The following is a 22,578-nucleotide window of genomic DNA, read 5'->3' as shown; positions in this document are numbered from 1 at the left end:
ATAGAAGTTTCCAGCTGTGGTTCATGTTCACAAACTGCTGTTTCAAAATTATTTTGCTCTTCAGATTAATCATCAGGAGAGATCACTTGCTAGAAGATGCCTTTAACCAGATCATGGGCTACTCGAGAAAAGACCTGCAGAGAAATAAACTCTATGTCACGTTTGTTGGGGAAGAAGGGTGAGTAGAACAGGGAAGTAAATGTGATCTCAAAACTCGGTGTCTTGCAGCTGCTGTTTCATGAAATTTCTTGTGGTCTAGAGCGAAAAGAGGAAGGATTGCAGTCAGGAAATGCCATATAAATAAGCTTAGAACATACAGCTGTTCAAGATGACTTTTTAGGCATTGGGAAATGTAATGTATCCTGCCTTTGCAGAAATAATGTGTGTGTTTATGTGAATTTTCACAATAGATGGTGTGTGTTTCAGAATGTTGCTGGGAAAGCAAAGAGAAAACAAACAACTTTCTTGTGTTATTAATTTTTCTTTTCTGTCAGTGCTGACATTGTATCTCCAGTGCCTGTTAAAAGACAGCTGCCATTTGTTGGAAAGAGGGTGCTTCAGGAGCAGGCTAGAGGCTTAATCCTTAATTCAACTCCTGTCTGAGGCGACGGGAGCTGAAAGCCCTCTGTGCTACAGGAGGTGCTCTCTGCCTCTCCTGGCCAGGGCCTGTGTCACAAATAAAAGCAACCAGGCTGTTGCTAGTTGTCAAATAAACACAAATATTCCTGCCATTTCAAAGTCACTTCAGAGAATGCTCAGTCTGTGTCTAATAAAAGTCTAACGTGTTACAGGTTGTGAGATGAGCGTTGCAGTGTAAGATTTGGTTAGATTTTCTTTGCAAGTAAAATCGAACAATGTACTATTTGCCTCTTTTGCCTCTTGATTTGTGCTCCCTTTGTCAGATTTCAGAGTCTACTGCCTTAGGCACAAATATTTTTATTGATACATTTCATGAATGTATTTGTAAATACATTCAAAATTTTATTCTTTGATATTTAGGAAACTGCAACACACAGCTCTTGGAATCACGTGCATTATTGCCACGTGATGCATGTCTTTAAAATAGCTAAGTTGTAATAGAAACATCTCATACAAGATTAGATAAAATTAATCTGTCTTTGAAAACCCCTAAATCCTGTTGTTTAAAGTTCACCCTGAAGTGTGTAGTGTTAATAAGGACTTACTGAAGTCTTAAAATAAAAAATGTTGACAGCTGAGAGCCAAGTGTGGACTCGTTCATATAAATAATATCACCGTGCTGTCTGAGGAAAAACTCAAGAACTGGAATGACAAGGCTGGTGCAGGATGAGATTATGCTATATTGACGGAACAGGGTGGGGATGCAGAAACAAGGCCTGTCTTACACAGCCCTACCAGCCTTTACTTTCACAGCCATAACCCTGACTCAGATTTAGAAATGAAAGGGAAAATTTTAAAATCATACATGAGATAGAGATTGATCCAGATAGCCTGTCTCCTTTCATCAGATGTCAGGCTTTTGCATTTCATCGCTCACTACAGCAAGATGAAGAGTCACCTGGAAATGGAGGTGACATATCCTGTTCCTATTATATCTACCTTTACGCAAGACTGTCTTCTTAATGGAAGAGAATGAGTTAACTAAGAGCAAAATCAAATTAAAATGACGTCAATTCTCTGTTTACAAATCTGTGTTTTGAATGAAGAAAGGATGTGTGCAAACAGTATTGTTTCATCAGAGATGGTGCAAGGATATGTATCACATCAAACTACTCACTTGGCTAGGTGTAGAAAGACAGGTCAGGGTGGAGGAAAGGACGAGGAGGAGGAGGAATACTGAAAGTTAATTGTTTCCTATTTGCTCCTCCTTTTCCTTTTTTCAGTTTTTAAGTGTGAGTTTGCTCTTGCATGTCTTTTCCTCTCGGTAAAGAGGTATAAGTCCTAACAGAATGGGTAATGAAATCCTCACGAATGAAAAGATTTTAGTAACTATTGATTTATTAGTGTATAAATTAGTGGGGCAACTCAGACATAGTTATTGCTGATCATATGATTTTTAACATAAGTCTCATGATGTTTGGTATCTTCCTTGAACCTTCAATTTCTACAGTCATGCAATTATGATGCTAGTTTAATATTTTTAGATTCATACTTCACGTGGTGATAAATGAAAAAAATTCTGATACAAAGAATATGGTTCCTTAAATTTATTTTCCCTAAGTTCTATTAACTATTAGCAGAAGCTCCTTTGCATTTAAGAGTGGTAAATCTGAAGTATTAATGATGCTTCCTAGGAGACATGAGTCATGTTGCCAACAACATATTACTTTATTCCTGAATACCCAAATGCCCTACATTTGCAGCTGTTGTGTGGTTGCATACCTCTTGTATGAAGTTTTCTCACCCTTGTGCCAAGCCTTTAATTGTGGGATAAATCTGACTGGCAGTGCAGGACTCTCATGATTGATTTATTTAACATGACTCACAGTAACTCTGCGTACAAAAGGAGCTGTATGGAACGGCTGGTAGTTAAGCACACAGTTTCTGTTCTATCTTAAGACTTCACAGTGAGTCTGATTATTCCAGAAGTTTGCAAGAGTCTTCCAGATGACCCTTTACTTGATCCTGGTATTTGTGCCAAGATTAAGATCCAACAGTTGTCCATGATAGCAAACCATTTTGGGTTTTTTCTGCAATTTGAGGATGGAATCTGCCCTTCTTGCCAGGGTAAGGATCTGTTTCAGTACTTCACTTCTGAAGCTTAACAGAAGCGAAGTGCTTCCAAATGACTGAAGGGAAAATGTTTTTCATTCACAGAGGAAAGAGGCTTTGTCCTCAACTTGATAATGGTACCTAGCCTTTACTTTCCTGACAACTTCATCCTCAAAATCAGCTCTCATCTATGTTTGTCTTATGTAAAATTTCATGAGCTAAAACATTAGTAGCAGAAGTCCTATGTGAAAGCTGACCTTTTCTGTGATACCTCTGTCTCTGCATTTTCTTAGTACTAATGCAAGACCTTAAAAGTCAAGTATGAAATCTTCAATCTATAGAAGTTATATCTTTATATCTATTTGTTAGGATTATAATAATCTCTGTTCCCCATAGGGAAAACCCTAGTTTTCCATTTTCCAACTCTACCAGAGCATTAACTTCATACTTCACTCATTTCATTGGTGACCTGCAGCATAATGTCAAAATTCAGTTTCAGTGCTTTGTCAGCAATGAGTTTGTTTATGATTCAGGAAGAAGGGGTTATTTAGATTTCTTGTTCATTAGTACTGGAATCTTGAAATAGCAAAAAACAAAAAACCAACCAAAGGAAATGCACTCTCCAAAAGACATTTAAATGCACTCAAGTTTGGAAGACAGACAAGAAAATTTAGACCAAGAAAGATAAATCAGAAGAAATCTCAGATTATATTGCTAGGGAAAACAGAAATATTATCCTTCAAATTGTCCCATTGTTGCAAGTCTGCAAAGACAAAATATGACCATTGTTCATTTTCATTCTTAATTTGTCAGATGCACATAGGTCTAATGTTGGTTCTTTTCATGTTTCTTCCTCCCCTCCACCCTCAATTACTTGGTTATATTCCTGCGGCAAAGAGGCCATTACAGCTGGAGCCAAAACTTTTTATGAGAGTAGCCCACATAGAGCACTTCAGTTCTCCAAGCCATTCCATTTCAGAACAGCCTCTCGAGGACTTCGCATACCTTGGCATTAAGCAATCTGCAGGATAAGGGTTCTGGTTAAAATCTTATGAAATTTTAATTAAAATACAGCGTAAGGAATGTAGATTCAAAAAAAGCGTTTCTTTGCAACGAACACTTTATAGTAATGTCAATTTTCTCTTTAAAGGTTGGACTACAGTGGGCCTTCAAGAGAGTTTTTTTTCCTGGTGTCTAGAGAGCTCTTCAATCCATATTATGGTTTGTTTGAGTATTCAGCCAACGATACCTATACAGTACAAATAAGTCCCATGTCTGCTTTTGTAGACAATCATCATGAGTGGTAAGAATTATTTTTTTGTTTTTCAGATATGTTTTCTGTTTTTCCCATTTGTAGACAACTGCTCATATCTGCTCAGACATATAATACAGAATCTGATCTTTTTAACCAGCAGCAAGATAATTGCATTTCTTTAGACTTTCCTGATTTTGTTTTCTCTTGTGGTTTCAAATGATCTTATTTCTCACAAGGTCAGCAAAACTGTGATTTGGAACGTGTACCATGGGATTGTCTCACAACTCGGCTGTCTGTGTTTCTTGTACATTAGCAGTCATTTCATGAAAGCAGTATTAGCCTCTTATGCATTAAAAAAAGAAAGAATGAAGCATTGGCTTTTTGCCAGCTAAGGAGATTAAGGGAGATTTCAAAGAGTTGTTACTGTATGTCATTTGTCTGAGTCTTCCTAAAGAGTACAGAGGTTTCCTCAGTGGAAAAATCCCAACATACCACTTGGAAGGAAATCTATGGAGGTATCTTAATTGGGGGTAGGAGAAAGACTACTGATTACATAGCTCCTAAGCAAAGTCTGTACATACACACATGCTTCTAAAATAGTTATCGAGGAGTTTTACATAATCCCATTTTCACAACTATAAGCCAGTTTAAATCACTCTCAGTTGATTTAAGCCATGGCATCACCATAAGTCTGTAAAGCTATGCTGTGAATATTAACAGAGAATTTTGTTGTCTAGGTAGTTAGATTACAGTAATACTGGAATGACAACTGCTCATCTGTGTGGGACAGATATGTACTGAGTTCTTATTTATTGGAAGCCAGAATCTCCTTACGAGTTTTAAAAATTAATAGAAAATTAAATGGTTGGCTGCATCCAGTTCAGCTGAAGCAACCTACCTGTTGAAGTCCAGTAGTGCAACAATAAATGGCATATGCTGTATTGGAAAAGCAGAACAGTCCGGCAAAAAGGGGAGAAAAAACCTCATGTGCTATTCAGGTTTCTGCCAAATTTTGTATTCAACACTGGCTTCTGCACTGCCGGACCAGAGACCTTGGGGGCAAGGGAGGCGTGATCCTCTCTCTCTCTGGGAATGCTGGTGCCAGTGACAGCACTGGTCTTATACAGCCTCAGGGGAAATTCAGAGAATGCAGCTGTGACAAGCAGTTATGCATGGAAGGAGAAGGCTCTGCATGTCAGAGCCTCACCTTGCAAACCCTGTGTACAGGCAGGTATGATAAAACCCTAACCTTTCCAAGAAAAAATGTGGCTGAGGATGCATAAACAGAAAGTTTAAGAAATATTACTTTCTTTGAAAAAGAACTAGACTTAAATCTAGTTCCAGAGGTGTGGAGGATTTTTCACATTGGATCTTTATTCTCATGGGAATATTTGCAAAGACCCTACTATTTCAAAGTTGCTGTCATCTGATCTCAAATCTATCAAACTCCCACCCTCTTCCCCCAGCCCTCCTTACACACCTGACAAAATGAAGATAATTAAGGGAAGAAAGTGAGAGGGGAGAGGACAAGATCATTTAGATCCCATTGACATAGACCTAGAGAACACTGCGATACGTAAAAAAAGCTTCCAGTTGCTCTTTGTGACAATATATATAGAACTCCATAATCACCAGTCAGAAGAGGGAGCAAGGAGCCACTGTAAGCAGAAAAGACAGACAGCAAGATCTGTCAGGCTGGGAAAGGGTAGAATAACCTTTGGCCTCCCAGTAACGCGAAAACAAGTTAATCCTTGTTGGGGTGTGTAAAGAAAATAGACAGTAGCTATCACTTTGGAAGATATGCTTTTGTAAAGAGGCTGGTCTGGCAGGGGTTGATTGGGTTAATATGGATTTGACATTTTTGAGAAGTTCCACCTTAGGTATCTGAGGGATTTTCCACACCCTGCAGACTTGCATTTTTTCTGTGCCTTACTGAGAATGTAAAAGAAACACAAGGAAAAAAAACCCAAAAACAACCAAACCACAATTTAGACATAGCTATCTGATTTAAAAATGCTGTTTGGAAATATATGTAAGTTTTGATGACAGAGCAGTGTACAAACCACAAAGTTTCAGCATAACGATTGTAACTCTTTCTCTTCCAGGTTCAGGTTTAGTGGTCGAATTCTTGGTCTTGCTTTGATACATCAGTATTTGCTAGATGCCTTTTTTACACGGCCCTTTTATAAAGCCCTCCTCCGAATGTGAGTAGAATTGTTCTGTCTCCTTTTTTTGTTTGGTTCCTTCCCCATGGATGATGCCATTTTGTGTATGGATAAATAACGATGTTGTATTGGCAAAGAAGACAGGCCATTATCTATAATTTAATAATTTCATTTCAACCCAGGACTTTTTTAAAAGTTTACTTGTTTCTGATTATGGTTATTAGCCAGTTACCTAGTAACTCAGAATGTTGTCTCTGATCAGTATGAAAACATCATGTTTTGTTTTAGCTTTGTTATCTTTGTAGCTTTTTTCTACAAAATCTTACATTTGAAGTTGTACAATGAAACGCTGTGGTTTTATTCCATGTATTAATAGAGTTCTTATTCATTTGCCTTGTAATGACTAACAGAATAGGATATGAATCACTTTGTAAGTTAAGACTGCAGGACCCATTCTCAGAGGTAGACTGATTGTTGGCAATCTGTGTTTTGAGGAGCTTTACTTTGATATACTTTAGACTTTGTTTTCAGAACTACTGCTCCTGTTCTGAACAATGAGAGTTGCACTTGCCTAGCACGTCTGGAATTTAAGACCCAATGACGTTAAGGTGCTTCACTTTTTGTTCTCCATTTGAAAGCTGGTTTTGAGAAGTCTGGAATGATACTTTTTGTATAAAACATCATATGTTCTAGTACTGTGGAGTAATGCATCCTTTCCTATTGCACGCATATTTTACAAGTACCTAAATGCCAACAGAATCATTATAATAAGAAAGAGGACTTACCCAGAAGGACTTTAATACTAATATTTTGTGACTGCCAAATTAAGTTAATTGTTTAACTTGGTTGTTCTTTAAACAGTAAAATTAAAAATTCTGGGGCAGCCACCTTTGTACACAGCCTATATTTCATGCAACTTCCCTATCTAAGCCTTGGACCTTCGCTTTCCTCAGAACTGGTCAGCCACCCAGACTACCTCTGCAGACAGGACATTGTGCCCAATCCATCAACTTTGATGTAGGGGCTGTTACTGCAGGATGTCACTTAAACTATACTTGAGCGTCCAACTAAAAGTACAGGGCTTTCTTCTGACTTTATACAGACCCAAGAATAGAAGCAGGCAGGGAACCCTGCAGCTGAAGAGCACCTTTCTTAATAGCCCCAGCGTCCTAATTCACAGAAGAGGATTTAAAGAGTAAAGAAGAATGGCAGAAATTGCCACCATGGTATTAAATATTATTAACAGCTGACATGTTCAAAACCTGGAGTAGTAACTGTTAAAGACAGCAAGGGGCAGTTGGCTTACAGGTTGGATTTCTAAAACAGGGACCAGGTAAGGGGAAATATGGCAAAAAGTAAAAAGATATTTCTGTGGTAAGCAGGGTATCTGAGCAGATGTCTTTGCACAATGAAGAGACGAGAGAGGTGGCAGTGTAGTCACATAAGCAAAAAGGATAGTAGTTGCTTGTTATAAAAACTTACCATTTCTTTTATGATTTGAATTCTTTATCTCTTCAATCTATGTATTTTCTTAATTCCAAAATATTCTTCACAGGAAACACGGGACAGACTCGCCATAAGCTTAAAAAGAAATGCGTCTTCAAATTAATAAATTCTGGTGTTTTGTATATTAACAAAACCATTTTGTGTTATACAGTAACTGCTATTACTAGGCAAATAAACAGAGATCTGAAGTAGTGTCTTGTTTATTCTGTTGATTTTTCTTTTGGGTCCCATTCTCAGTCTGTTTTTCAGGACTGTCCTATCTGAGTTTAGTTACTGAGCACACACTGCTACTGTCATGTCTATTGGTGTGTTTTCTTCTTGTTTCTGTTAGACTCTGTGACCTGAGTGACCTGGAATATCTCGACGAGGAGTTTCACCAGAGTTTGCAGTGGATGAAAGACAATGACATTCATGATATCCTAGATCTCACGTTTACTGTAAATGAGGAAGTTTTTGGGCAGGTGTGTAAGATTCTTAATTTAATTTCCTTTGTGTATTCTACTGCTAGATAAACATTTATTTGGGCAGAAGAATGATTATCATTTCATTCTGATTTGAACTTGTTTTTATAAAATTCTGGTTGATGAAAACAATGTTGAATCCAAGAAGGAATTATTATTTGTAACTGGTCAAATGTGTCTTTCTAGTTAAGGAGAGTTTCTGGACACTATCTGAAATTATCAAAATTTTGGATTGCTCTGCTGGAGGTAGTTTACCTGAATTTAATTGCAGCAGAGTTAGCATTCAAAGGTGTTACAACACCTTTGTTATGATATTATTTAGAAGACTTCACAACTTTAATCACTGTAAGGATTGTTTCTTCTCAGCTTATTCTTCATACTAAATATGAAGATTCTTCAGACTAAATGGGATTTTAAATATGATTTTATAAAAAAAAAGATTTGTTGTATGTTCCCTTACTTCACGTGTTCCAGTCTGCTAAAGTCAGTCTTGGCTAGTGCTTTTGAGGAATTACTTCAACTTAAAAGTTTAAATTATTTTAATTCTTTCTTTTATCTTTATAATACTGTGTTGTCACCTGGTCTTTTTTTTCCTAAGATCACAGAACGGGAATTAAAGCCAGGAGGTGCCAACATCCCAGTCACTGAAAAGAACAAGAAAGAATATATAGAAAGAATGGTGAAATGGAGAATTGAGAGAGGAGTTGTACAACAAACAGAAAGTCTAGTCCGTGGTTTTTATGAGGTAAAAAAAATCTAAAATGAAATTTACTTTTTTCCTTTATCCTCCCAAAGTATTTTTCTCTTCCCATGCATTTCCCAAATACAGAGTCCCACAAAGCAGATAGATACATGATCTTGCTGATGTTGGGGGGGAGGGGGCGTTTGGAATTGTTAGTCATTGACTTAAACACTATGGTTATATATCTTCTTTAAACTGGAAAATACTATTGATCACTATTTGTATGATTGGCAGTGAATGTTTGCTAAAGTGACCCATCTGTCTCTTCATTGGGCCTTTGGGGGTTTTTTGTGTGCATGCTGTACTCATTGTAACACGGCAGACTGAGTGTATTTCAAGGTATTACTCTCTTATCTGTTTTAACGTGAACAATTAAATTGAATGTATTGAACTTAATTTGTCCTGAAATAATTCAATATTATTTGCCAATAAAATTCTCTCCCACTCACTGTGATCCTCTAATGAAACTGATTGGAGCTGCAGCGTAAGAAAAAGAAGTCCATTTATTTGCCTTTAAAAAGAAAAAAAAAACCACCTTAATTATTTCCATTTGTGAGAGCAATGTTACCTGATAAATGTCTTAGTAGCAGACAAGCCTGCTACGGGGAGGCAAAAATCAATAAATGAAGAAATGTTGGTATGTATTTTACTTCCTTTCACAGGTGGTTGATGCGAGGCTCGTGTCTGTGTTTGATGCCAGAGAACTGGAACTGGTTATAGCTGGAACAGCAGAAATTGACTTGAGCGACTGGAGAAATAATACAGAGTATAGAGGAGGTAACCTTAATTTTGAATTGTTCAGTGACAGTGCTGGGGGGCCTGGAATTACCCAGTTTTTAAGACACTAAAGAACCATCCCATGACACGCATCTTTAGTATCTTCTGAATTCTGTGGTTAAGTTTGGTTAGGAGAAGCTAATTTGTCCATTTTAGTTTGCTTCATTGCTTCCCCATGCAGCTCTTCCCTTACTATTTTTGTCTGGACAGCATAACAGAGCAGTCTTCTCCACAGAAAGTACTGTGCTCACCTGTACACTACTAGAGTACCACCTAGACACTGGAGACAAAAGGAAGTGGTAACCATTCTCAGTAGGATCTGCCTCTTTTCCACTCTGAGACGACAGGAATTTAGAAGTAATCCCAGTGACTGCAGGCTGGCAGTTGAGATAATTCAAGAACAATGGGAGATTTGGGAACTACTTTGAGAGAGATGGTTTTGCAGCATCATTTGTAGCTTGAGATACATAAAAAGTATAGCATTGAAATATTTCCATGAATTGGCATTCCTGTTAGTGATTGATTAATGGAAGAAAAGCTTGCAAAAGAGATTTCACTCCTTCCTGTCATAGTAAATTAATTCTCTGCTTTTAAGATTTTTAAGCATTTCAGGAGTATTCTTCGCTACCTCCTGGTTTTTGCTGCAATTGGATAAGAAATGTGGCATTGTTGTGACTAGGACCAAACTAGGAAAAACTCATTAACTATTCTCTCAACCACTTTTGTAGTATGCAAAGGTATAAAGGCTCTTCTTCTTTTAACAGGTTATCATGACAATCACATTGTAATTCGGTGGTTCTGGGCTGCTGTAGAAAGATTCAACAATGAACAACGACTAAGACTTCTACAGGTAAGCAATCAACTGATCTGTGTAGAAATAGTGTGCATCATTAAAATTAGATGCTAAACTAGTCTCATCCAGGTTTATGACATCCAAAAATGATGGTGATGCTGGCTAGCTGGGAATAACCTGACAATCCTCAGAGACTAGCTGTACTAATTTTGAGTGAGTGAAGCTCACGGCTATTTTAATAGATTTCTAAGTTAAAAAATACATTTAAGGCAAAGCATCTGATGTCAATAATCCTTTACTATTGTTCAATTAAGAGTACATTAAGACTAGTAAAGCTAGAAAACTGTGTAATTGATTATATCATTAGGTAGAAATCTTAATAATATTTCTACAGCTTAGGAAGGAGAAAGCTTAGATGGAAATTAAAGTGCCTCAAATTAGAAAATAATGATGAAAACCTGAAAATCAGTACAATTCCATTTTCACTAAGTCAGCCTGCAGAATCCAGTTGTCCTGCTGATGAAGGACGAAAACCTCTCAACAGAGGAATGTGGGTTTACTATTGATTTAGATTTTTTTAAAATTCAGGTTATGTCCATCATATCTGTAAAGAAACAGACAACCTTCCACCCCAAACCATACCGTGTTCTTGATTTATTATGAAATCCACTGTTTTTAACAATTCAGAATTTGCATCTGATCACTGAGTTACCTCGATGAGTATGATGAAGGATTTTCTTTTTTTAACTGTTTAAAAACTTTTAAAAGATCTGTAAAAAGCAGTCCAGTACATCTCATTTGATGTAGAGCCAGAAATGTCTGCTTATATGTTCCTATCGCATCTGTTAGTCAAAAGTTTTTATCATATCCAGATCATTAAAAATTAAGTAGCCTCTGATCTGTCAAAAGCCATGTTTGATCTGTTCATGACAGGTTCTAACTAAATCTGCTCAATAGACAGCATTTCAGCAAATGTCAGTGGGCATTCTACCTAACTTCCAGAATTTAGTCCTTTTCTTATAGCTTTTAATAACAGTTTATAAAGATACTGAAATCCACGTAGCCAAAAAGCCTTAGCACGAAGCCATTATCATACATGACTACTATTCTGTTAGTTGTTCTTAATACAGAATAAAAACAGTAGGGAAAAACTCACTTAGGCCTAAGGTTAAGTAACTTGATATTAATAGTGTTTTATTCTACAGTATTTATGTAGCATTAATTACTCTTTCAAAGAGAAACCTTTGGAGGAAATTAATCTGATAAGTTGTTTCTGCTAGAGCCCTATCAGAAAATGGTCTATTTTCCCTTATCCTCTGTTTAAACTAGCATTTATTACTCATGTCTCACAAATTTCCTTATTTTGCAAATGCTTTTTCAGAAGCATTTGGACTTCAATGGGTATGCTGATATAAATAAATTTCTAACCTGCACCATCTGTGTACCCAATGTCTGTGACATTGTTTGCACTGGCAGTTTGTTACAGGCACATCCAGCATACCTTATGAAGGATTTGCCTCTTTACGGGGGAGCAATGGTCCAAGAAGGTTCTGCGTAGAGAAGTGGGGGAAGATCACTGCTCTTCCAAGGTACAACTGTGTGTATATTCATACTAGAGATACTTTAGAATATCAGTTACCAGGATAATAGATGAGCTGTTTGAGAAATGTAAACAAGTTTTAACCAAATATGTAAATGCGCTATGCCTTACATCAAAATTTACTTCCACATTGTTCCAGTGTCTGATGTGTCCATTTTTCTTTGAACTGATTTTTTTTTCTCATACGATAGACAAGGCAGTGTAACTGTGTCTGACATCCATATTGTAATGTTTTTTTCATGGAAAATGATACTAGAATCATAACTACTTCTGAATTTGATTTTGTTATATTTTGATTAGATGTGTAGTATTTACTTCCTGAACATGCAGTTCATCACTTAGGAGCAAAGATTAATATGAATTAAAATTAAATAGCACTTGTGACTCTGAGTGAAAGCTAATATCAGACTTTTTGGATTAGACGCATGTAGCCTTTAGAGTATAGCTTAGTGATGTAAAGTTTATGCTTTGTCTGATGTCAAGAGTGTTACAAATACGGAAGAGGCAAGTTATGAACTGCAGAAGAGGTGTATTTTGAGGAGGGGGTCATTTGACTTAAGAGGCAGCACAGGGACAAGAGAAGATGAAGATTTCAAAGAGCACAAGTAGGGTCAATTGAAATATGTGAAAAGGGTAAAGGAAGAGCATGAGAGTCCAAGATATGAAAGTGGGAGTTGAGTTGTACCAGGTAGGTTCTCGCCTTTCCTATATTGCGATCAGGCTGATATGTTTCTAGAAGATTTCCTTTCATCCAGTTCTATAATTCTGGAGCCTCTAGAATGGGTTAACAGTGGTTAGAAATACAGATTAGTGTGTGGAGTGTGGGTGAACTAACTCCACTTAATCAGATCTCAGTTTTAGTATGCTGCTTATAGCCTGTGGTAGTAGTTTTGGACTGGGCTCAGCCATGGAGGAAATTCAACCCTAATCTTAGCCTATTCCTCTTAAACAAGATTCCTCAGGACTAACTTGCATTCACAGTCTCTTTTTAGACACAAGGCAGCTGTCAGACACATGGAGAGTTTCTCTGACCAACAACCCATAGCTTTTTCCTCCAGCATAAAGTGAGAGGTTGAGATGTCTCTTGGGTTGGCTCCTGCCTGCAGGCTGCCATTTGAACCGCATTGAGAAAGCCTGAAAGATGCAGAAGTGGCATTGTGAAATCCACAGACACAGCAGGTGGCCTTTAAACAAAGCCATCTTGCCAGTTTATAGTACGAATGAGAGCCAGGCAACTAAGGATTAAAGATATGCAAATTCTGGAAATTGCTATTTCAAATCAAATACTCTAATCTCTTGGGGGCCTAGTAATACCTTGTAGCCAGGTAAGTCTACTTTATAGTTTGATTACGATTGACCTATGGACTAGCTTTGCTTCTGTTTAAAAAGAAAAAGCTTTGATTTTTATTTTTTAAAAAAAATAATTTCTGACTTCAAAATGTAAGATTTCTGTGTGAGTTTAAGTAAGAAAAGAGATGGTGGGAGTTTTTCCATATATGCTTTAATGCTGGAATTCCTGGAGCTAACAAGCACAGCTTACCGTGTGGAAAAGGTCAGGACGTGCCTGAACAGGCGGCTCAGAATTTCGTCTGAAAAGGTTACGTAGAACCCTGGTTGTAATAAACTGCAGAATAAAACCACTTCCTGTAGAACAACATGGAGAAACATGTCAAGAATCTTTGCTACCGTAAGGTGTTCAGCAAGTGTAGGGGAAATGCCAGATCTTCACATTTCATTTATGATTCCATTGCTTAGGAAACATTTGATTTTTGTCTCTGTGGCTAGTTTTTAACATACAAGTGTGAGGATTAAAATATTTTAACAACACACTTGTTTGGTTAAAATAAACAACTGCATATGACAAACATCTACAGTTGTCATGAGACAATTTCTGGCATTCATACATGGAACCTTGATCTCATTAAAAAAATAAATGATCTTCCACATTTATGCTTAAATGAACTAAGCCCTAAGCAGAAAGGAGTATTTGCATTGTTACATCTCTGGTTCCTGGGTGCACTGTAGCTTCAGCCTGCGTCTAACCAGCTTCAAAGACTTATTGTGCAAACACCAGGTAGTACTGGCTTGAAGGTAAGACATTGTTAACAACGACCCCGAGTAGCAAACTTTCAAGAGGTTTCCAAACAAGCCCTGCGTGTGTAAACACATTGCTGGATCTGCTGAGAATGCTGCCCTAGGACTCTGTGACTCTTACTGATTCTTAGATAACTAAAGCATTTGTGTTAAGGCACCGTCACTCACTCGTAGCAGTGTTACACTTTGCAAATTGCCCTTTTGATTTCAGTGGGAGTGGTTGTGAAATTCGATAATATATGGTGTGAGGATGGCAAAAGCTAGGACTCAACGAGAGTATGGATTTTATGTTTCTTCCTCTGTTTCTAAAAACACTACTGCACTGCTGAAAACACATAAAAATACCCAACCCCATCTCTTCTTCCTGATTTTGAGACACAGAAGGCAACTAATATAGTTACTTATGTATGTGACTGTGGTCTAAGCAACTGTGAATATGAACACAAAAGCATTCACTAGATGTTTACCTAGTTGCCGCTGTTCTGATTGCTGTGTAATCAGTTCTGCTGAATAAAAATAGTGACGTTTCTGTGAGGCGCATGTCAGGTTGCCTAGCTTGTATCACTCTCTTTTGCACTAGTAAGTCAGTAGCATGTAAACGCCTTGAAAAGATTCATGGTTGCAGGTTTAGCTTAACTATTGCTATCCCTGATGCCACTTCTACTCCCTTCTGTCACACTGTATTGTAGGTTACACTAACTCAGTGGAGGGACTGTTACTCTTTCAATTCACTTACCTGCTGAGAAATTGGTTCTAGACTTATTGCTGTACATTATATACACATGCATGTGATGATTCACGTGCTAATAGTATTCATGTCTGACTGCTAGATTTTAACCCTAAGTCACGCTATTTTACTCCTGTAATCAAAATGAAGGGGAGATTAATTGGGAATCTAGACTTCAGGAACCAAGATGTTTTTTCACGTTGTCATAAAATATGAGTCCAGGAAGATGAAAAGTTAGTGCCCATGTGGTTTGAAATCTTGGAATGGGGAAAATACTGTCCAGAGGAAAAAACCAAAACCTTCCTTGTTGGAGACTTACAAAGTTGCTTGCTAGGGTGAGAAAGGCATGCATTCCCTCAGAAGACAAAGATCTTAAGTTTTTGTCTTTTTTTAATGACTTGGTTTTCCAAAGTAGGTGATTGCATTTTCAAAATTGCCCTCAAAATTAAGATAAAACTCAGTTCTCTTAATAAATGTAAACAACATACTGGCTTACTATTAAACCAGTTTGTAATGAATTCCTTGCTAATTATATACTATGTCTTTTATAATTTGTGGGTTTACGGCCCACACAGCATGATCCATAGTTCTAATGAGTGGCTGTCAGCCCCATGCAGCAGAAACATGTGGTTAGACTGTTAATTGCCTAAGACTCTTCCACGCTCTGCACTGAACTCAAGGGATCACCGAGTTCCTGGCGGCCATTTGCTGCTGGGTCTAAATCAGTCTCTTTCTTCAAATTTCTTTTTTTCTTTTTCAAAAAAAAAAAAAAAAAAAAAAAAAAAGTGCAGGGAAGGCAGTAATAATTTAATCTATATCACAGATATTACTTTGTAAGGTTTTTGGAAAGGCAAACAAGGAGTACAAAGAAAGCTTTCCTCCAGGACCCTTAGAGGGATGGAAGGGTAGAGAAATTTTACCAGGCCCCTGGAATACAGGGTGGGGAAATGCCCTCTGTGCTACACAGCATGTATTAGCAATGTACTTCTACGTGTGCTGTATTTGGGAAGGGTATAAAATTCAATGCTTTTTAAAGTGTATTTGATGTTTGGACTGTGTTTATAATAAGTGTGACCTTCTGTACTGTGTATGCATTTCTTCAGCCTGATATTTTTACGACACTATAAGGCTCGTAACTGAGTGTTTCACCTTTAATGAGGGTTTGTAATGGACTTATGTTTTTAACAAATGAGATTAACCTACTTCATGTTCTATCCCTGTAGGTGGGAGCTAAGAGCCACTTAAAATGGCTATTAATAAATTTGCTCCTACAGAAGGCAGCACTTTCTGGCTCCAAGAAAGCTCAGCACAGGTCTGTTGGAGACACTCAGATTTCTGGGAGTGTTTAGGTTAAATGAAGAGTCGCGTTTACTGCGAGGAGGGAGCTTGGTCAGTCCTTCCATTGACATTATACATTTACACTTAATACGGGTCATACTGATGAAGGGCAGGTCACTGCCCAAAAAGTTTTTTTTTCAACTGGATTGTATTTAAATAACTCTGCGATATGCTTTATTACAAAAGAACAAAGTATTTGTAAACAGAGACCTATGAAAACACAAGAAAGATTTTTATCCTCTAACGTCAGTCTAAAGTGAGGCTTTGGTACAAAGCTTCAGAGCAGAAAAGATGCCTCCTCCAGCTTCTCTTTGCACCATTTCTTCCTCAAGAACCAAGCCATCGCATTAATAGTTATGCTATCTATTTCACTAGAGAAGGCTTGTCCACTATAGTGTGTTAGAAAGTATTATCCTTAGCCTGCTCTGAGTCAGGCAATGATATCCATTACTCTAAGAGGGAGAAACCTTTATTTATCTCTCTTTTCATTCCCTGGAAGAGGTTTCAAGAGTCAGTTCCAAGTGTGTCAAAAAACTGAGGTAGATGGACTTTGGAAACTGAGAAATAAATCACATGTCCTCTTAAGAAAGCAGGATGGTATGCTAGAGGTACGTGCATAGTTTTGTGTAATTACAAAAAGTATTATTCTAAAGGTCGTTGGCGTGCAGGGCCAGCTATGTACGTAGTGTAAATCAGCACAAGCAGTAACTTCCCAAGAACACGATCCATTTGCCAAGGAAATGTGGAAGGAAGAGCATCTGATTTGTCTGTCCTTTACTACTGTAGGATTGTTTCCTGTATACCTAGAGTGTTTTTTAATATATCATCACATCTAATATCATATGCATATTCAATGTACTGAAATATCTTGTTTATGATTACAAATATAGGGTTGAAATGTCATCAGTACAGGAAAAAAATACTACTTCTCAGAAGATACATTTAAAGCCAAGATTTCAGAACAGACTATTTGAAATGTATGATGTTATCTCATTCTTATGCACGTTTAATGGATAAAATTAATCCCATGCCTTTTGGGCTGTCAGTGTGTTTCTAAAGACCTTTGTAAATGCTTCTGACCGGCTTATTTTAATTAGAAAAAAGTAGATTAAACCTCACTACCTGTTCAATTGGAAAACATCATTAGGTAGAACGAAGTCTTCTGAAAGAATACTATCTGCCCATCTCTATGCAAGCACATACCAGTCTGTGTGTTCTCTTTTGAACTTTTAAAATAATGTACTTCTTCATCTCCTCTTTTTTCCCCCCCTCAGGGCTCACACTTGTTTCAATCGTCTGGACCTTCCCCCTTACCCATCATTCTCTATGTTATATGAAAAACTGTTGACAGCAGTTGAAGAGACAAGTACTTTTGGACTTGAGTGATACACAAACCACAGTGCCCAGCTCATTGGACTTTTGTGGATCTGTCTTCTCAAGGAAATGAATGAACGTTTGTATTGGATTTCCTAGAAGAAAATTGTTTCACGGTGCAATTCAAATAATGAGGTTCCATGAAAAAGCTTATGAAGCACTTAAAAAGCATTGTGGTAGTGGCAGAATTCTCTACAGTGAAACTAGAGTGTGCCTGATGTGCAGGGAAAACCAAGTCTTGCAATCCATGGTTTTTCAGGACGGCTAAACTTCTTAAGTTTATGTTGTGAGCAAACAAGAAATGTGATCCCATGTTGTAATCAACCTGGCTACTGCAAAACTGACATGCACCCAAAAACTGGATTTCATCAGAGCTGTTGAATAGAAAATTCGAGTCAAAATGTGAAATCATTTAGCCCCATACCTACCCAGTAAATTATGACAAAAATCATAGATTTTTTTTTTTAATTTATTCATGAAGGTACATTATGCCATATGTTACAATAGCATATCCAGTACTTGCTTTACCTAAGATAAGAGTGCCTGCATGGTGTGCACCATAGAGCTCAAGTTCCCGGGGCAGAAGTGAGTTGGAAGGAAGGTCAGCAACAAAGGATGTAACAACAACGGCTTGCATTAAGGAGGTTTGTGGAAATGTGTTTGCCAGTGGTGTGTATGACAAAAGATGAGCTGTTATAATGAACTTAATATGACTGATTTTATGCTTTATACTGCATGGAAACCATATTAAGAAGAAACTAGCAATTTATCCCAACATATCAGGAAAAAAAACCCTAACACAGTGACTTCTGTTTATTTTTATAGGTTCATTATATTATGTTTCTTAGAGTATAAACAGGAAACAAGCAAACTAAAATCCTATTTCTGTTTTTGTCACTTTCCATGCTTGAACAGACATTCTGCTAGTGTTTATTCTTTAAGCACTCTCAAGGGGAAAAAAATGCCTTTTATTTTTATAAGAGTAAAAAAACCTCCCAAAAATATTTTGCACTGAATGTACCAAAGTTGAAGGGACACTATGATCTGACTGATAGCAAACTGCATCACTATCAAGTATCTGTAAAAATGCTTAGGAACCAGGCTTTCTTCACGGTGCCATGTCTATAGATATCAGGACTGTGCACATAAGTAATAATTTTATAATACTACATATTATATTGTAATATGCATTTATTTTAAATGCATCCAAGTCATTTTTCATGCATTGGATAACTTAATGCAGTGGAGTTTAATACAGATTATTTCATATACCCCCCACAACTTTTTATTTGTACAGCACCATAAAACACTAGCTCATTTGGAAATCTATGAGTAACCTACTTTAAGGTGAGCCACTGGTCATAATGCCACTGTCCCGTATCAGTGAACACCTACAAGATGTAAACTGTTCATAGTGTCTAAGCTTGCATTTTCACCGAAAAATAGTTTTCTTATCAAATGTTATTTGAAAGAAGTTTTTATGGCGTATCAAGCACTGCATGGACACCAATTTCTTTATGCTTAATTTTGCTGAAATACACAAGGCTCGCTCGCATCTATTTTTGGTACTTTCCTCCAGATGGTCTTGTGGAACACTTGCGCAGCTGCGCACCACTTGTCGTATAGCTGCTGTCACGCAGTGCATCCACCATGTTTTAAAATTCCAGGAAGTTGCACTTGGATACGGGATGACAAGAACTTGAATCTAGCTTTGCGCTAGCCCTCTTGATAGCACTGAAGCACAGCTAACCCTGTTCTGGGGGAAAAGTAGCTTTTGAAGTAACATTCTCACTTTGGAGACTCTTGAAAGGGCATCTCAGGGAGGTATCCTGCTTGGTCTTGTGGGAGGCTTTTTCCAATGGAAATGAACGTCTACGGAGATGTCGTCAGCAAAGACTGCCACTCTACCCTCCAAGTCAGAGGAAGGCAGGTGCAGCTGCCTGTGGTGGTGGCAGCAAAGACTGAGGAAACCCTTCAGGCTTATCGAGAAAATGTTACCTGTGCAAAGGAAAACCCACTTGCAAAATCAGAGTGAAAACATACTTTTTATTTCAGGAATAATTGAGCTTCTGCATGACATCTGGGACTCGCTTAAGTCACACAGATTTTCTTACACTACTTCTGGCTGGTATGAAGTAGCAAAGAAAAATCCAAACACGTCACCCTATTTTTACACATATATTTATCAGTCTTTGCTAAGATTGCATGTCACAGATCCTAATGCCCATCTCTTTTCAGAACACGGATGAGCAGTAGGCAAACTGACTTTTCATCAGGTCACTCCAGCATGGCTCATGTTTCATATGATCCGCTCACTGAGTAGCTAAAACTCTGGCATTCAAAGCAGAATGCAACTTTTGGTTGGCTGAAGGACTGCAGAATTTTGATTTTACAATACTGTGTTATCTGTGGTCTAAAAAGGAGATTTCCCAGGTGGAAACTGTATCTACACATTTTGAACCAGAAACTCTTTGGAATGAAAAGTTTAAATATTTGGCACAAAGTAAGTTTATACTAGTCTGCCTTTTAAGTTATGCTTTTGTACAAAACAAAACCAATAAATGCATCTTGTCAATTTTTATTTAAATATATCTACTGCACACATTTGTTCTGTATTTATGCATGTAAAAATAACTGAAATCAGTCCTGATGATCCGGTATTCTGTAAAGATGTGACAGGGTCACCAGTGGGGCAGCTGCCAGTTAAAAGAAAGATAAATTTAAAAAATCCAGAATCCCTGTAGCATTAAGACGAGAGACTGAGGAGAAGCTGCTTCTTCCTCCTTTGCTGCCAGTATCACCTGGGGGACTCTAGAAAAATGCTATTTGAAAGTGATGAGGAGTTAGCGACCGAGATATGGCTACCTGTGGTGCCTCGAGCACCTGGCTGGCTCTTTGTGATGATTTAAGTGATGTTGCTGCACTGAAGAGATTAGCAGGGAGGGAGCGTAGGGAAGGAAGCCTGAGCTTTGTCAAAGACCCGCATCTCCTGGCTGCTGTGTTGAACATTGTCCCTTCAGTGTGGGAAGCCATTCCCATTAAACATATCCCGAGTGAAAGCCAACTTTTGTGTCCTGCAGGTGACTGCAACAGGTGACCACATGTGCTGTGGTGGGCAAGAGGGTCCAGACAGAGGAAGACTGAGAAGCCTTTCTAAAAGCTCTGTATCTCCTCAGAGCTCTTCCAGATGGTGCTAAGGAGCTTTGCATTTAGGGAGGAAAAAAAGCCAGTCAACCTGAAGTAAGCATGAGACTCCCTTCAGCTACAGCGTGATGACAGCTCGCACTAACTTAACATGCAGCATCTCCATCAGACAGCCTGGCTGGGGAGGTGCTCGTGTTTCCTGCAGAGCCACGCAGTGCTGGCCGAAAAGCAGCTAGCAGGTCCCCTGGCAGCACGGCATGTGCCAGTGGCCTCCGTCCCCGGCGCCCCAGGGCCAGGCCCACCTCGTCCCAGGTCCCAGCATCCCGGCCAACCTCAGCTATGCTTTGCTCACCTGGTGCTGCCAGCAGCCAATTTAACCATAACACTTCTAAATACACCAGAAAGGCTTGTAATCAATGAAATTATGCAATGCGGCACGTACTGTAGCAAGCAGTTACCTGTTCAACATCCGCAAGCCAGCAGCAGTTAGGGTAGCAGTGGTTTTGCCGAGAGAAGATGGCCATCTGCTACCTCTGTCACACCAGCAGCAGCACCTTGCAGGGTGACACGGGAAAGTCTTCTTTCAATCCAAAATAAAATCCAATTTAACAGGCAATCCTGCTGACCAGAAGCAAACCTTTTCCCCCACCCCCTGCCTGCTGTTTTCCCTTAGTTTTCATCAAATCATTGCCTTTCTTGCTTTCAAACATCATTTTCATTATCCTTATTTTGAACCTACCATAAAAATGTGTTAATATGACTTAGTATTTAGGGTGAAATCCATCTGCGTACACAGGCCTGCTGCGCACCACATACACTCCACATTGAAGCAATTAACTTCGGGTCATGTATAGTGAATATATGTAATCTTCAGGGAAACTGAAAGTCTAGGCAGCGGCATGCTGGCAGGACAACAGACAAAGTTTCTGGCATGAGTTAAACTGGCAGAGCACCGGACTGGTAGTTTGCTCAGTTTAAAATTATAGGAAAGTAGAGAGTTTTGTGGTTTCTTATGTATTTTTAATCCTTTTAAAAGTTAAAAGAAAAAAAAAACCTTCCTTCCGAAGCATTTGTAATGGTATCATCTGGTTGCTTAATGTAATCTCAGCAGTATTAATTGCAGATGTTTACTGACTTTCTGCAGTGGTAGCTGCAGAGGTTTATGGAGATATTTGCAAGCACACTGTCTCTGGACTGAGGGAACCCCAATTCACAAAAGGGGAATCTGTGGCAGCTGTGTTTGAATAGCCTGTATAAGTTCATTTCCCATAGCACACAGCAAGTTAATTCCTTTCAGCAAATGAAAATTATTTGTATTAAATTATACTAGTAGTTATGTTTTTCTTGCTATTGATTTTATGTGGAGGGGTGATTTATTCCTGTTAGCACTAATGGGAATTGGGCAGTAAGTTTGGTCTCCAGTCATAAGATTACAGACTTAGCTTCAACGTTAAACTTACAGTAATAATACTGAACCACCACTGCTGTTTCCCCTTCTCATCCTTTCCTCCCCAGGCAAGCAAACTGAACTCCAAGCAAGTTTTCAGAGTAGCTACTCAAACCTGGCTTCTTAAACTGTTTGCGCTTTGGCTCAATTATGCGGTATGAAACAGAACTGCAGAAATGTTATGGGTTGACTAGCTCTCCAACTGCAAGTAAAAAAATCCTTGACAATTTTATTAGCGCAACCACAGTGACTGCTATTGGACTAGTCTAACTTTTTGCCTAAGTATTTTACAATTAAAAAAAAGGGTTTAGGGGGTTGAATTTGAAATTGCTTGTTTGCTGGAAAAATAAATATACATTAGGTAAATAGTAGGGGAAACGAAGAACTTTATTGTAAAGCCAGTAAGGCTAAAAGCCTTCTTACAACCCTTTTTGGTTAGCAGTATGCAAAATTTTAAAGCTGAC

At 38.2% G+C, this 22,578-nt stretch overlaps 1 protein-coding gene across 3 annotated transcripts in view; it reads left to right on the top strand.

Moving 5' to 3' along the window:
* HECW2 (HECT, C2 and WW domain containing E3 ubiquitin protein ligase 2) overlaps window positions 1-20,110 on the top strand; it is a 176,785-nt gene extending 156,675 nt beyond the window's left edge. For all 3 annotated transcript variants that reach the window (XM_075756220.1, XM_075756219.1, XM_075756221.1), the window contains 9 exons: window positions 65-178; window positions 3,842-3,994; window positions 6,052-6,150; window positions 7,949-8,078; window positions 8,677-8,823; window positions 9,483-9,597; window positions 10,362-10,447; window positions 11,867-11,979; window positions 17,424-20,110. In XM_075756220.1, the coding sequence (XP_075612335.1) occupies window positions 65-178; window positions 3,842-3,994; window positions 6,052-6,150; window positions 7,949-8,078; window positions 8,677-8,823; window positions 9,483-9,597; window positions 10,362-10,447; window positions 11,867-11,979; window positions 17,424-17,535 (1,069 nt within the window). In that variant the 3' untranslated portion in view covers window positions 17,536-20,110. The remainder of the gene's footprint in view (window positions 1-64; window positions 179-3,841; window positions 3,995-6,051; window positions 6,151-7,948; window positions 8,079-8,676; window positions 8,824-9,482; window positions 9,598-10,361; window positions 10,448-11,866; window positions 11,980-17,423) is intronic.
* The last annotated feature ends 2,468 nt before the right edge of the window (window positions 20,111-22,578 follow it).

This window comes from Balearica regulorum, chromosome 6, assembly GCF_011004875.1.
Source record: "Balearica regulorum gibbericeps isolate bBalReg1 chromosome 6, bBalReg1.pri, whole genome shotgun sequence".
NCBI classification, from domain to species: Eukaryota; Metazoa; Chordata; class Aves; order Gruiformes; family Gruidae; genus Balearica; species Balearica regulorum.
Note: the sequence above shows the minus strand (reverse complement) of the source record. Positions and strands in the feature narration are given on the sequence as shown.